This window comes from Lissotriton vulgaris, chromosome 1_1 (assembly GCF_964263255.1).
Source record: "Lissotriton vulgaris chromosome 1_1, aLisVul1.2, whole genome shotgun sequence".
In the NCBI taxonomy this organism is placed as follows: domain Eukaryota; kingdom Metazoa; phylum Chordata; class Amphibia; order Caudata; family Salamandridae; genus Lissotriton; species Lissotriton vulgaris.
The window spans coordinates 887,921,615-887,935,982 of NC_141685.1; the positions used below are offsets into that span (position 1 = coordinate 887,921,615).

The 14,368-nt window shown below is 48.6% G+C and overlaps 1 protein-coding gene across 4 annotated transcripts in view; it reads right to left on the reverse strand.

The window, feature by feature from the left end:
• The window catches only part of UBN2 (ubinuclein 2), a 624,092-nt gene that overhangs the window by 205,418 nt on the left and 404,306 nt on the right, over positions 1 to 14,368 (reverse strand). For all 4 annotated transcript variants that reach the window (XM_086958832.1, XM_086958824.1, XM_086958830.1 and 1 more), the window contains one exon: positions 234 to 276. In XM_086958832.1, the coding sequence (XP_086814958.1) occupies positions 234 to 276 (43 nt within the window). The remainder of the gene's footprint in view (positions 1 to 233; positions 277 to 14,368) is intronic.

Genomic DNA, 14,368 nt, shown 5'->3' on the forward strand with positions numbered 1-14,368 from the left:
TCCAGAAATTAAGTCCATGGGCAAAATTCCCATTACCACCTGGGGAGGAGGGGGGGGGGGGAGGGGGGGAGAACTACATTTCTTTTTTCCATATTATATTTTTACTCATTTTCTCACGACAAGGAACACACTTTTACAAAAGCTCTAAACAGAGGAGAAAGGTAATATGTTGAAAAATGAGATGCACTGATGAATTTAACAATAACAGCTTAATGAGCACAATGAATACCCACCTTCACTTTGGGTTTAGGTGCAAGGATCACCTTTTTCTTTGCTCTGACAATAGAGAAAGCAACATGTGAGAAAAGAGATTTAAGCAGAAAGACCAGCAAAATACATCCACCCCAAAATGATTTCCAGATGAGATTGCATATCATAAGTATTTAGCCCAATCCAATCCTATGGCTAATCACTACCCTCAGTATCATTTCATCTGGTAGTGACGGTCAAGACGCAGATTCCTTAACTTAAAATAATCTCCAGCTGTCAGACTTGATTCTGAAAATTTATGAGAAGTATGGTAGGTGGCATCGTCAACGTCAGAATTGAGGTATGCGGTACCTATATAGGCGCAAACACTGTGTACTGACTACTGTCAGTTACTTTTGTGACTTTTCAAGCTAGGAGCGCAGAGCCACGAGGAGCACAGGTCACTGGTGTGATAAAACTATGGCCCTTAAGAGGGTGTTCCCTATACAGTAATTGGTTCACAGAGCGGTAAGGAAGCTGTGGATACATGGAGCCTCTACCAGATAACAAGGTACCAAAGGTAGATAGCTTGTTCATCTGATAGAGATGTCTAGCTGCAGACTCTTTACCTTAGAATAGATATCCAAGCAATATCCAACCCCCACAGCCTCCCAGACGGTGGAGCTGCAAAACTAATTTGGCAAGAAAGTCCTGCAGAACAGAAAGGGTGAAACGCAAGTCACGACAGACCAGACAGTCCAGGCAGTAGTGTTTGGTGAATGTGAGCAGTGAAGCCCCAGTTGCTGCCTAACAGATATCCAGGGCTGGGATGCCCTGTACTAATGCAGTGGTTGCAGCCATTGCTCTGGTGAAGTGGGCCTGCAAGACCTCAGAGGGTGGGGGGATTGCTACTTGGCAAATGAGTAACAGATGTTAATGCATAGGAAAATCTACCGCGAGATGGTCCATTTTGTTCAGCCTTCTCTTTCTTTGTTCCCACATAACCCACTAAGAGTTGATCATCCCACCCAGAAATCTTTTGTGCGGTCAACTTAGAACGACAACATTCTTTCTGAATCCAGATGGTGAAGTCACTCCTCTTCTTTGAAGGGAAGAAGCAGAGCAAAGAAGGTAGGCAGAGTTAGGGTCTCGCCTACAAGGTAAGGGATCACAACCTTCAGGAGCAAGGAGGCATGCATCCGGAGAACCAGCTTGTCTGGATTGAAGTTGATATAAGAATAGTGCGTGGAGTTCGCTGACCTTCCTAGCAGATGTTCTAGCCACTAAAAAGGCAGTTTCACAAGTCAAGAGCCAGGGAGGGGGTTGGGGAGGGCAATTGTGCAGAGGCTCAAATGGGGCACACATGAGAAAGGTGAGGGCTATGTAAAGTCCCACTGAGTCATGATGAATGGTGTAGTTGGGAACATAAGTTGGAGGCCTTTAAGAAACCTAGCCACAAAAGGAGAGTTAAGGAGGGAAGGCTGGTTGGACAACCACAAGAATGCCAAGATGGTAGAAAGGTAACCCTTAACTGCGCCCAGAGCAGAGCCCTGCTTGGCCAAGGATAGTTTGAACAAGAAAACGTTTGATAAGGATGCAGGGGGGGGGATCAAGATTGTGTGAATCACACCATGAAAAACTTGTCCCAATGGCCGGCATATACAGACTTGGTGGAGAGACGCCTGGCTGCAAGAATAACATTTCAGCTTTCGGGAGGAAGGCTGAAAGCGGTCAATTGTTACTGCTCAATCTCCCCTAATGAAGTGAAAGAGTACGCAGGTTTGGGTGCAGAACCCTCCTATGTTGCTGCGACGGAAGATCCACTGGAAAACTCAGCCTGACTGGAGCACCAATGGTAATGCTAAACAGCTAGGTACACCAGACATTCCATGTCCAATCCCGAGCCACAAGAATGACTTGTGCTCAGTTGTTCCTGATCCTCTTGAGAACTCTGGGCAGAAGTGGTATTGGCGAAAAGGAATAGAGGAGGTTGGAGCTTCACTCGAGATGCAAGGCATCTCCAAAAGAGAGTCCTCTTGGAAACTCCAGTGTGCAAAACTGCTGACATTGTGCATTCACTGCGCTGGCAATAGATCTAGCCATCACCCTCCCCACTGCTGAAAGAGACCTTGCGCCACCTCCAGATGGAGAAGCCACTCGTGATCTGGTCTGTGGCGGAGTTTGTCCACTCTGGGGTTCAAAGAGCCTGCCAGGTGTTGAATCCCCATGGAAATGCCCTAATGTTCCAGCCATGTCCAGAGATGCAGGGTCCACGACCACACCCCACTTTTTCTAATATCACATGGCAGTGGTGTTGTACTTTAACACCTGCACCAGTCTTCCTCTGATCGTAGGAAGAAAGGCTCTCAGAGTCAAGTTAATCGGCTCGAGTTCCAACAGGTTGATGTGGAGCTTGGTTTCTGCCGGAGACCGGAAGCCTCTAATCTCCATCTCTCCCAGGTAGCTTCTCCAGCCCAGGAGTGAAGCATCTGTCACTACAGTCCACGCCAGTTTGGGGAGGGAGAGGTTTCTGTCTCTGACCCAATCTCGGTTCGTCAGCCACCATTGCAGATCTTTTGCAGTTCCCTCCAAGAACTGCACCATGTCGGAGAGATTTCCCTGATGCGGTTCCCACTGTGAATTCAGATCCCACTGCAGAGCCCGGATATGCCATTGAGCAGTCTCACCGAAATCCAGGATAGAGGCTGAAACATCAGTATTATAGCCTGAATACCCTAGACTTACCACTCAGGAAGATAGGCCCCTAACGGTTTCATGTCCAGAACCACTCCAATGAAAAGGAGCTTCTGAGAACGAGTAAGATGCGACTTCCGCAAGTTGATAGTGAACCCCAGTGAATGCAGGAGGTTCACCGTAGTCTGAAGATGGGAGACAACTGCCTGGAGCTAGCCTGCCTTCAACAGTCAATCGACGAGGTAGGGAAAGATTTCAACTCCTTACCTAAGCAAATGAGCTGCAACCCCCGTTGTCACTTTCATGAACATCCAATGGGTGCTGGCAAGGCGGAAAGGTAGGATCGCTAACTGAAAGTTCTCTTGGCCCACTGTGAACCGCAGGTAATGGTAATGTCTGTGGGCAGGCAGGCCGGGAATGTGGACATATGCTACAAATCCAACACTACCATCCAGTCTCCTGGGTCGAGGACAGACAGAAGGTGGGCGAGCGTGAGCATTTAAAATTTTTCTTTCTCATGAAGTAGCTTAGAAGGTGTAGATAGAGGATAGGATTAAGTCTTCCGCGCTGCTTTGGCACCAGAAAGTAGTGGGAATAGCAACCCCAATCCACTTCTGGTGCAGACATCTTCTGTATGTGTCCCTTGACCAAGTGATCCTCTGTCAACTGATCGTAAGTGGGTTGCATGGGTGTAGGTGTAGTAACAAAGGGGAGGGAGTAGCCACTTTGAACAATCTGGAGAACCCAGCGGTCTGATGTCACTGACGGCCTGTGGGACAGGTGATGTATATCCTGCCTCCCACTGGATACCCACGATGGACGGAGGGCAAACTAAAGAGGTTTGGAGGCAGTGAAGTGGCTGCTGGGGCACGGGGAGGTGGACTGATTTGACCGCTGGCTGCCTGTCCCATGCTGACCCTGGGACCCGCGCCCTCAGCCACAAAATAGTTGGTAAGACTGTTATCCCTGGTGCTGGAAAGATATGGGTGCAGCTGGAGACCCACTTCAATAGAAGTGAGGGAAGGTGGATTGGGTTGGCGAAATGTCCAGGACCAGCTCAAAGGCTTGCCCGTAGTTCTATTAGCCTTCCATCGAAATAGGTGAGAGCATTCAAAGGACATGCCCAGGAGGGAAGACTGGACATACCCTAAAATATTTGTTATCCCCAACCAGACATGGCACTGCAAGGCCACTGACGCGGTAGTCCTTGCAGGTCTTGGAGTAGTGTTCTCGCTCCAAACACCACAAGCACACTAAGTGGGGATCTGTAGCAGATATTTGCCTGTTACAGGCCCCATGTGGTTTCAAACCAGTCGGTTTCTTGGGTGACATCTTCTCACACCAGGAGAAAAATATCAAAAACGTCTGAAAAAACTGCTCGAACATGTTCCAGATCCAGTCTGGCGTCTGAGGATTATTCTAAGGAAAGGAATCTGTGGCTACAAGTCTATATCAGATATAGCTTATAGTGATACATATGAGAAATTTGTCACAGGAGTTCTCATACATGGCATGACATAGCACAAACAAGCAGCAAGCTCTACACGGACTAGGCAGTTTTAGGTTACTTATCCAAATGATATCTATTTTGAAAAGAAGTGCAGAATTGCTGTGAGTGCTTGGTGCACCATAGTAAGATACCCCTAAGCGTGATACGTTAAAATAATTCATATAAACAGTAGCAAAACAGCCTGCTTAATTGTTTCAGGACCCTCTGGGGCTCCTTTCCCATCAGTCCTTGATTCTTTTGAACCTGGAACCATTCACACCACTCCACTATTCGGACCAGCAAACCGGCCCCCAACAACCCTCCTTCCATGTTCTCAGTTTTCACCTTTGAATTCTGGGTACATCTTGGCCCCCTCATTCCCCTTTCTTTTGTCTGTCTAAATTTCTACACTCCTATCTATTACTAACCTTGACTTGGGTTGAAACATCATTGACTATACCGTCATGTGAAGTAGAGATGCAATTGCATGGATTTGGTTTTTCTCTTAATGCCCACATGTTCCTAAATCACACTTCTGTTGATGAAGTTTTTAAAATTATCACACTTGGGGCGCTTTTTCATATGGAGCATGTTCATGCTCATAATTCAGATGCACTTTAACTTATGAATACACTAAAAGTTATGTTGTGGCTACTAAACTGAACCTTTGTAGCCATCCTAATTAAATGCATCTAAGAGAACTATTGCGTTCTCTCATATATACAATTACCCAGGTTCACCATGTGTCATTTGAGATGCCTTGGTTCTCCTTTACACAATCATTAAGTGAATCGCAACGTTTAGCACCACCCCATCCTTCGTCAGCTGTTAGTCAATAAAGATGATCAATAGGAGTTGCATGCACACCATCATTTCAATAACAAGTCTTCCCAGGTTGTCCCATCATGACTTTTCTTTTTAAAATGTCATTTGATTGAGTGTAAACACAAATACGTTATAGCAATGTTCAATTTTCTTTTGACATCTATATAGTGCATTCGATTCCACCATGACTTTTCTAACACAACATTTTTCCATCCATCTGTGTTCAGTTCATCAACTGTTTACCTGCTACCAAAGACGATCCGCTCTCATGCAGATGAGCTCACTCAGCAGTATCTGCCTTGCACTTGCCAAATGCCGCCGCACGACTGGTGAACATTCATCTCTGCACTAAGTCTGCACCATAGATTTCTCTTTACATGAAATATATCCAGTTACAGGTACAGTGACTTTTCTACTTTATAAAATGACTGTCACACATGGAGCACCTAACAAAAGAAATTACCATGATGATGACTTTTCATTTCATTCTACCTTTCACTGGTTAGTAACGTATGTACAGCAGACAGACAGAAATATAAAAATTCCACCCCAGAGAATTCTGCAAGGGACAAAGCGGGGAGCGAACCAATATATCCTAGACCAATTATCAAACATTTTTCCCAGCTAAATAAGACATAAAATGCAAAGATATTTAACTAAGTTGGACTGGGCATTAATGATGGCAGTGCTGGAGAAGATGAGCATTGCCCACAGTTCCGGAGCTGGGTGGTCCTACTGTACATGGACTAGGACCAGGGTGCGATCAGGTGCTACAATCTCCAGTATCTGGTCGGTGGAAAGGGGCAAGAGGCAGTGGTAACTCGTTGGCTCTATTGTTATTTGCTCTAGTAGTTGAGCAGCTGGTGGCCTGGCTGCAGGATGCGTCAGGGCCCTGGTGAATCCAGCTGGGGACAGCAAACCATGTGGTGTGAATGTATGCAGGCTACACACTAATTTACCTGTCACACCCTGAAACAGCGATTCCTCCCTTACTAACTGCAATGCAGCAGTGCAGAAGAGTTTGTCCTACAGCTCAATAGGGAGAAATCCCTGGTACTCATCCTTGCTTTCCTGGTGCATTGCGCACTAGAGGAGCTACCAGCTCTGGAGCTGATATGGGAGGCAGATAGCCTCTGATACCTGGGGGTTAGGGTGGCGCACATGGAACAAAATCAACATGAATACAATGTGGGAAAAGTTGTGCTGGGGCTGCACAGCTCAGTCAGTTTCTGGTATACCCTACTGTTATCAGAGATAGGAAGGGTGGCAACCATGGAATTTTTCCCACAATGCTTCTATACACTGCAGAACTCACTAGGCATGACTTTGGGGCTATCTTTAGGGAACTGGTTATCTTGCGAACCTCTCTAGTGTAGGTGGGTAAAAGGAGCAGAGTGCATATTGCAGTACTGAAAAGGGACAGAGAAGGAGGAGGTCTGGGTTTACTTGACATGGGGCTTTATTACTCAGCCGCCCAACTCCAGTATGCAGTGCTGAGGTGTGACGACGAAAAAAACTGGGAGACAAGGCTACTGGAGGGACTGGTAGACAAGATCAATGCCGGTGAGTCCAATTAAGGGGGCAGCATAACTCAGAGTCTCCGTACACAGTGAGGCGAGTGGCGGGCGCGTGGAAGACCACGGTTAACCAAGTCTTGAAGCGGGCCCGTACTCTGGGGATTTGCCCTTAAAATGGTTGCAACCCTTCCGACAGAAAAACCAGAGCAAGTCATTGTGGAGGTGGAAAGGGGATGCACCATGCTGGGTGACCTGCACCTGGGGGACAGGTTCATCACCTTCACGGAGGCTAGAGAGACATTTAGTATGGGAGGTGCAATTCGCTAAGCTGTCCAGGATGGCTAGTGAGGTGTGGCAGTGCTTCCTGTATAGGGCCCAGGCATGCACTACTCTGTGGGTATCACTCACACAAGACATTTCATATCACACCTTTAAACAGCTATTAAAACAGATGTACCATAAGTCCCATGGAAAGCCAAGCGACAATGGGAGGAGGACCTGGAGGAGTCCCTGACAAAGACTGGGAGATAACATGCGCCTTGGAGCAACATGTAGCGAGCAACAATGGTTTTAAGCTGGTTCACTATATGGAGCGCACGCACCTCACACCAGAGAAAATGCACACATACCCACAAAAATCACTGGCATGTGCCAGATGTAACACCCCAACAGTCACATTCCTACACATGACCTGGGCATGTGACCCTGTTCGGGAATTCTGGAGGGAGGTGGTGACGAATCGGACCAGGAGAGCCAGCATCTCCATAGTGCCTGTTGGGGTTAATATTGTACAATACCGCACCCAAGAAAGGAAGGGAAAGATTAGATACAGATTAACTTCAAGGAGATTGAGGCAATAAACTACTGCAATTACCCTAACAATAGGGACAGTTAAATGCTTATTTATGGTGTACAGAACCAGAAGTTCAAACCCCCTCAACTTCCAAAGGGAGAATCTTCCAACCTTAAATTACTCTACAGGAGTTCAGCACAATGTAAACCTTATCACTCATATTAAAGTAGCTTCAAGAAGAGATTGGATTAGAGCCCTGAAGAAGTCTGTGAGGACGTAAAAGTGTTGGCTACGGTTCCGAATTGATTGCCCAAAGAAGAAAATGAATAAATAATTTTTTAGTCAACATGCCGAATGGATATTATGTACTGTAAAAACATGGATCATGTGCATTCATTATTTGAAGAAGTTGTGCTGAACTCTTACTTTATTATGAGTGATAAGATTTACATTTTTTTGAGTGCTGAACCACTGTAGATTTAATAAAAATATTAGATAGATTTACCTCTCTGGGCTTAGTACTTGGCAAGGACAGGTTAGCAATACACTGGTCTCTTCCAGGGTGCCCATGTAAGTATCCTGGTGAAATGAAATGAAGGAATGGGTGCTTGTGAAAGAAAGATGAACAAGGGAGGTACGTACAGATGAAAGGGTGGAGGATGAATTACAGCTATGGGAAAACATGCTGAACAGGCTTATGAACCATAAGGAGTAGTTTCTGTCCTGTAACTCCAGTTCTGTAGTAGGGGTATCTCTGTTATAGTCATAATCTAGTGAATAGTCCCGCCCATGTGCGCGGACCCCGGAGCAATCAAAAATAATCTCTTAAGCTGTCAAAACATGCAGACCTGCATAGACACTTAAGAGAGAATTTAAAGACAGATAATGCAGCCTATATCCACAGGCTACACTGTCCAATACTTCAACTAGAAATTCCACCAAAAGCCACAACAGCACAGCCTGTCCAGGGTTTTCCACAGAGAAAACCTTGCCTTTAACAGCAAAACCCTCTGGAATAATAGAGAGGAAGGAGTGGACAGACAAGCCCCATAGGCTGCCATTATGTGGCTCAAAACAGGATACTGTGCCTTTAAGAGAACTTTCCAGAAGCCTCACAGTATCCCAGAATGCAGTGCAGGTCCCTTTCACCTTCAGTTCTTTTTGAAGGCGTAACACGCCAGACCTGTAGCATTTCTTACATGAATATCTCTCTCCACCGGGGAGGAGGGCGGGCGCTTATGACTATAACAGAGATACCCCTACTACAGAACTGGAGTTACAGGACAGAAACTACTCCTTCTGTAGTAGGGGATCTCTGAGTATAGTCATAATCTAGTGAATAGAATGGCAAGCCCATCCCCACACCAAAGCGGCGGTGGAGAACCGAGAAATAACACCACTACTGTGCGAGCCGATTTCGCAGCGAAGCCTGCCCAACCTGAGCATCTGCCCTGGCATCAGTGTCCAGACAGTAATGCTTAGCAAAGGTATGGACCGACTTCCAAGTGGCGGCCTTGCAGATTTCTGCAATCGGAACATTAAGTAGCAAAGCAGTCGTGGCAGCTTTGCCCCTGGTGGAATGAGCCTTAGGTTTACCTCCTAAGGTCGTATAAGCTTTTTGGTAACACAATTGTATACAGGACACAATCCACCTAGAGATGGACTGTTTTGAGGTAGCAAGACCGGTCCTGACTGATCCATAATTGACAAACAATTGATCTGAACCACGAATATCTCTGGTTTTATCCAGATAAAATTCCAACACCCTCCTAACATCCAGGGAATGTAGGGACCTTTCCGCTGGAGATGCAGGATTCTGAACAAACGTAAGCAAAGTTATTGTCTGGTTGACATGAAAATCAGAAATAACCTTTGGAAGAAATTTAGGGTGAGTATGCATAACAACCTTAGCAGCATGAAATACAGTATAAGGTTCTTGGCAACACAACGCCTGAGTATCACTTCCCCTGCGGGCCGATGTGATGGCCACGAGGAACGCTGCCTTCCAGGACAGGTGCTGCAACAAAGCCTTATGAATAGGTTCAAAAGGCTCCTTCATCAATCTGGACAGCACCACATTCAATTCCCATGAAGGCGAAGGAAGCCAGACAGGAGGGAATGCTTTCTTCCAGCCTTTCAAAAAGTCTTTTGTCACAGGGATCTGGAAGAAGGAAGTCTGAAGGGCATTTCCCGTAGGCAGTCAGCGCAGCAAGATGAACCGTAATGGATTGGACATTAAGGCCCGACTGCGCCAGGTGTAGAAGATACGGAAGGATGACATCTTCCTTACACGTCGTCAGGTCATGTCCTTGGACTTGCACCAGATGCAAAACCTCTTCCACTTGTAAGCATAAGAAGTCCTAGTGGAAGGATGCTTAGCCTCCTTCAGTATGTCCATACAAACTTCTGGTAGATTCAAATGGCCATATTACACTATCTCAGGAGCCATGCAGCCAAACTCAAAGACGAGAGGTTGGGGTGCAACATCTGCCCCCTGAACTTTGTGAGAAGGTCCGGCCTCCAAGGCCGCCGTATGTGAGGACCGAGAGACCGGTGAAGCAGGTTCGTGAACCACCACTGTCTGGGCCATTCCGGGGCAATCAGGATCATCCGCGCTCTGGACTGGGACAGCTTGATGAACACCGCCGGAATCAAGGGAAAGGGTGGAAAAGCGTACAGAAAGCTGTTCGACCAGTTAACTCAGAACACATTCCCCAGCTTCCCCGCAGGCAGTACCTGGAGGCGAAGTCTCGGCATTTGCCGAAGACTACTCCTAGTACTGCGTCGTTTATGACCCATTCGTGGTTTTCCTGAATCAGTCTGCTCAGCACGTCTGCCTGAACATTCTGCACACCTGGCAGATGTAGGGTGACCAGACGTCCCCGTTTTCCCAGGACGGTCCCCGTTTTTGGAGAAGTGTCCCCGTGTCCCGACACTTGTCTCCAAGTGACTCAAATGTCCCTGTTTTCAAACAGTGTCCCAGTTAAACACAGAAATGTCCCTGTTTTTCATTGGCTGCCCTTCAGCAATTTAGCATTCCGCAGTTTACCTCCCATGCTCTTCTGTCATGAGCCACTAAGCAACATTAGTGAGTTGTACTTTACGGGGTGCTGACGCGCAGCTATAGAAACGAGCATTGATAAAGATAATAAATCTGGCGTTTGCTAGCCTGTGATGTTTTATTGATTTTTGGCAAATATATGCTATAGTCCTTAAAAGTGTAAATGTAATAAAAAGTACTAATGCTGCTGCGTAACGGAGAGGGGTGCCAATAAAAGACCTCGGATTTGTTGTCTGTAATCATTCATCTCAATCTGTGGAGGGAGCTGTCATTGTAGTCCTTTTTCTATGTCTGACAGCTATCAAATAGTCCTACTTTTATGTCGATGGTTACTGCAAACTGTAGTCCCACTTCTATGTCAACTACCTGTCCCCGTTTTTTGTTTTGAAAATCTGGTCGCCCTAGGCAGATGGGTAGCCGTTAGAGTCAGTCCTCTGGATAAAAACCAGCGCCAGATCGCCCGCACCTCCTGCGACAGAGTGCGCGATCTTGAACCCCCCTGCTTGTTGAGGTAATACATTGTGGTCGTATTGTCCGTCTGTACAAGCAGAGAGTTGGTCTGGAAGGATGGAAGAAACGCCTTGAGTGCCAAGTGAACAGCTCTGAGTTCCCGGAAAATGATGTGATACGTGGACTCCATCGGGGACCACGTTCCTTGTATCTGCAAGTCTCCGGAAAGCGCCCCCCAGCCGTGGGGAGACGCATCCGTCACGACCGTCTGTGTGGAAATATCCTTGTGAAAGGGAACCCCTCTTAGGAGATTCTCCGCGGAACACTACCACTTCAGAGACTAAAGAGCAAGCAGAGACAGTCATATCTTGTCGCCCAAAGATCCTTTCCTCTAATCCCACTGATCCTCCAAGCACTCCTGCAAAGGTCTCATGAGCAGCCGTGCGTGTGGCGTGAGGAATATACAAGAGGTCATCGACCCCAGTAGAGAAGACACCGTCTTCACTGTTGTAGATGGGGCGGTCACAAGAGCCTGAGCCTTCCTAAGGAGAGATAATCGTCTCTCCTCCGAAGGAGACACGCTTGCTGACAGCGTATTGACGGAGGCTCCCAAGTACTGTATGCACTGGACCGGAATCGGGACAGACTTGGAAAAGTTGATGTGCAACCCCAGCTCGTTTAAGAGAACGCACGTCCTCTGGAAGTGTGCCTGAGCTTCCGAGAAGGAGGAGGCCTTGATCAACCAATCGTCCAGGTACGGTTAGAGAAACCACCTCGTTTTTTTTCTCAGGCGTGCAGCTACCACTGTCATGCACTTCGAGAATGGTCTGGGCGCAGACTTCAGCCCGACTGGCAGTACTGTGTACTGATAATGATGGGCGCCGACTTGGAATCGCAGGAACTTCCTGTGTTTGTGTGTAATGAGCACATGGGAGTATGCATCCTGTAGATCTATGGCACCGAGCCAATCTCCCTGTTGCAGCGGAGTATAAACCTGATGCAACGACAGCATGCGAAATTCCTCTTCTGCGAATCCATTTGTTTGCTTGTCGCAAATCCAGAATGGGCCTGAACTCGTTCTTGTCCTTCTTGCGAACCACAACGAACCGGGAGTACAGACCTCTTCCCCTTTGAGACAGAGGTACGTCCTCTATCGCCCTTTTCCTAAATAGGATATCGGCCTCTGCTTAGAGCTCGCGCAGCTGAAACCGCGAGCCGACCGGAGGAATTGCTGGAGGAGGGCCGATGAACCGAAGACAGACTTCGACCCAGCCGGCCTTTGTTCGCCGAGGAGCAACAAGCTCTCCCGCGTATGCGCACAATATACTTGTAAAGCATTTAACGGAGGCCCGGGACCACCGGCAAATCCTGGGAGGAAAAAACGCCGCTAGAAAGGGCAGAAGGCCTCAAGCCGTTCTCCATGCCCCAAACCTACAGCCGTCCAAAAGTCTCCGATTCAGACTTCATGCGAGCCACTCACTACTCTCATGGCAGCCCAAGGGTTGCCCAAAGAACGGGAGAGTAGAAGCACACTGCTGAGCCGCAGGCTGCAGAGACGTCAGGCGAATAAAAGTATGGCAACGTAGGACAAACCCACAATACCTGGGGGTCGGCAGGAAAGAAAACTCCGCTCCGACAGCGATACCTAGATCCGAAACTATCAGGCCCATTAGACCACCTCTTGTAAGGCTTCCCTCCTGTCTCTCGGCAGAGGAACCACAAATCGGTGAAAAAAACACCCCCACAGAGGGATCTCACAACAACGGTCCAACAACAGCGGGCCACAGCACGAGGTCTACATGCCGCCACCCCTGCGACCAAGTCAGGAGCACGGTCGGAGCCAGAACCTCCTGTCAGGTGGTAGTGGACGAAAGTTAAGTCCCGCCAACCAGTAAAGAGTCGGAGAGAGACTCCCCGTACTCCTGGAAGTCGCATCCCTGGCATCAAGGCTCGGAGGTTCGCAGACTGAGGGGCCAAAGGCCCCTGGGGTGGTGGGCGGGAGAGGGAACCGAGAGGATTCTGAAACATCCCCGGTGGTCACACCAGTAGTGGTTGAGCAGGAGGCGACTTAGCAGACGTGCAGGTATGCAAGTACTCAAAACTAAGCAAAAGGACCAACGTCCCTCGCTTACACGTGGGGAGTAACCACAAACTCTCCATCAGAAGGGTTCCTCGACGCTGATCAACTGCTCTGCGTCGTGAGTGGAAGGTGCCGGAAACACAAAGTCCCCTCCTACGAAGAGAGGCTCACCAAGGAGCGAGGCCTGGAACAAGACCCAGGCGTCAAGAGCCGGCAGTATTCTGCGGCTGTAACCCATGACGTCGACCTCACTACGACGTCACCATCACTAAGACAGTGACTGTCTCTACGACAACCAACACTCAGACGTCAAAATGTCACTACGGTGTCAAACACGGAGACGCCGAGCCAGCCCTAACGGTGACGTCCTGACCCAACGGAAGAGAGCAGAGCCCAAGCGACCAATGCCCCAAAAGGAGCCTCCCTGCCCCACGACGGCGAGCCTCCCTGCCCCACGACGTCGAGCCTCCCTGCCCCACGACGTCGAGCCTCCCTGCTCCACGACGTCGAGCATCACTGCTCCACGACGTCGAGGCACCCCACGACGTCGAGGCACCCCACGACGTCGAGGCACCCCACGACGTCGAGGCACCCCACGACGTCGAGGCACTCCACGACGTCGAGGCACTCCACGACGTCGAGGCACTCCACGACGTCGAGGCACTCCACGACGTCGAGGCACTCCACGACGTCGAGGCACTCCACGACGTCGAGGCACTCCACGACGTCGAGGCACTCCACGACGTCGAGGCACTCCACGACGTCGAGGCACTCCACGACGTCGAGGCACTCCACGACGTCGAGGCACTCCACAACGTCGAGGCACTCCACAACGTCGAGGCACTCCATGACGTTGCCATGACGGCCCCGACGCAGACCGGAACCGCATCATAGCTCAGACGTGCCCTTACCGGGGATAACCCCAGAGATCACAGCATGGGACTCGGTAGAGGACCTACCCTCTCCTCACCCAGAGGCTGAAGATGCCTTCAAACTCCTCTGTTTGAAACCTGGAAGCCGAAGCCCCCTAGAAAAGAAGGTACAGAGAAGACAGGTGTCAAAAGACACAGGCAAGCACAGAGTACAAACCCTGTGAGCTTCAGCTTTGGCCTTCAGTTCAGCTGCAGACAAAGCACTTGTCAGACTAGAAATAGTCTAAAGACAAGAAGACTGCAGAAATTCTGCCAAAAAAACACAGCAGAATGCAGATAAAGGCCAAAGACGTCGAGTGAAGCTACAAAAATCCAAAAATATCACAAAAATTGTATAG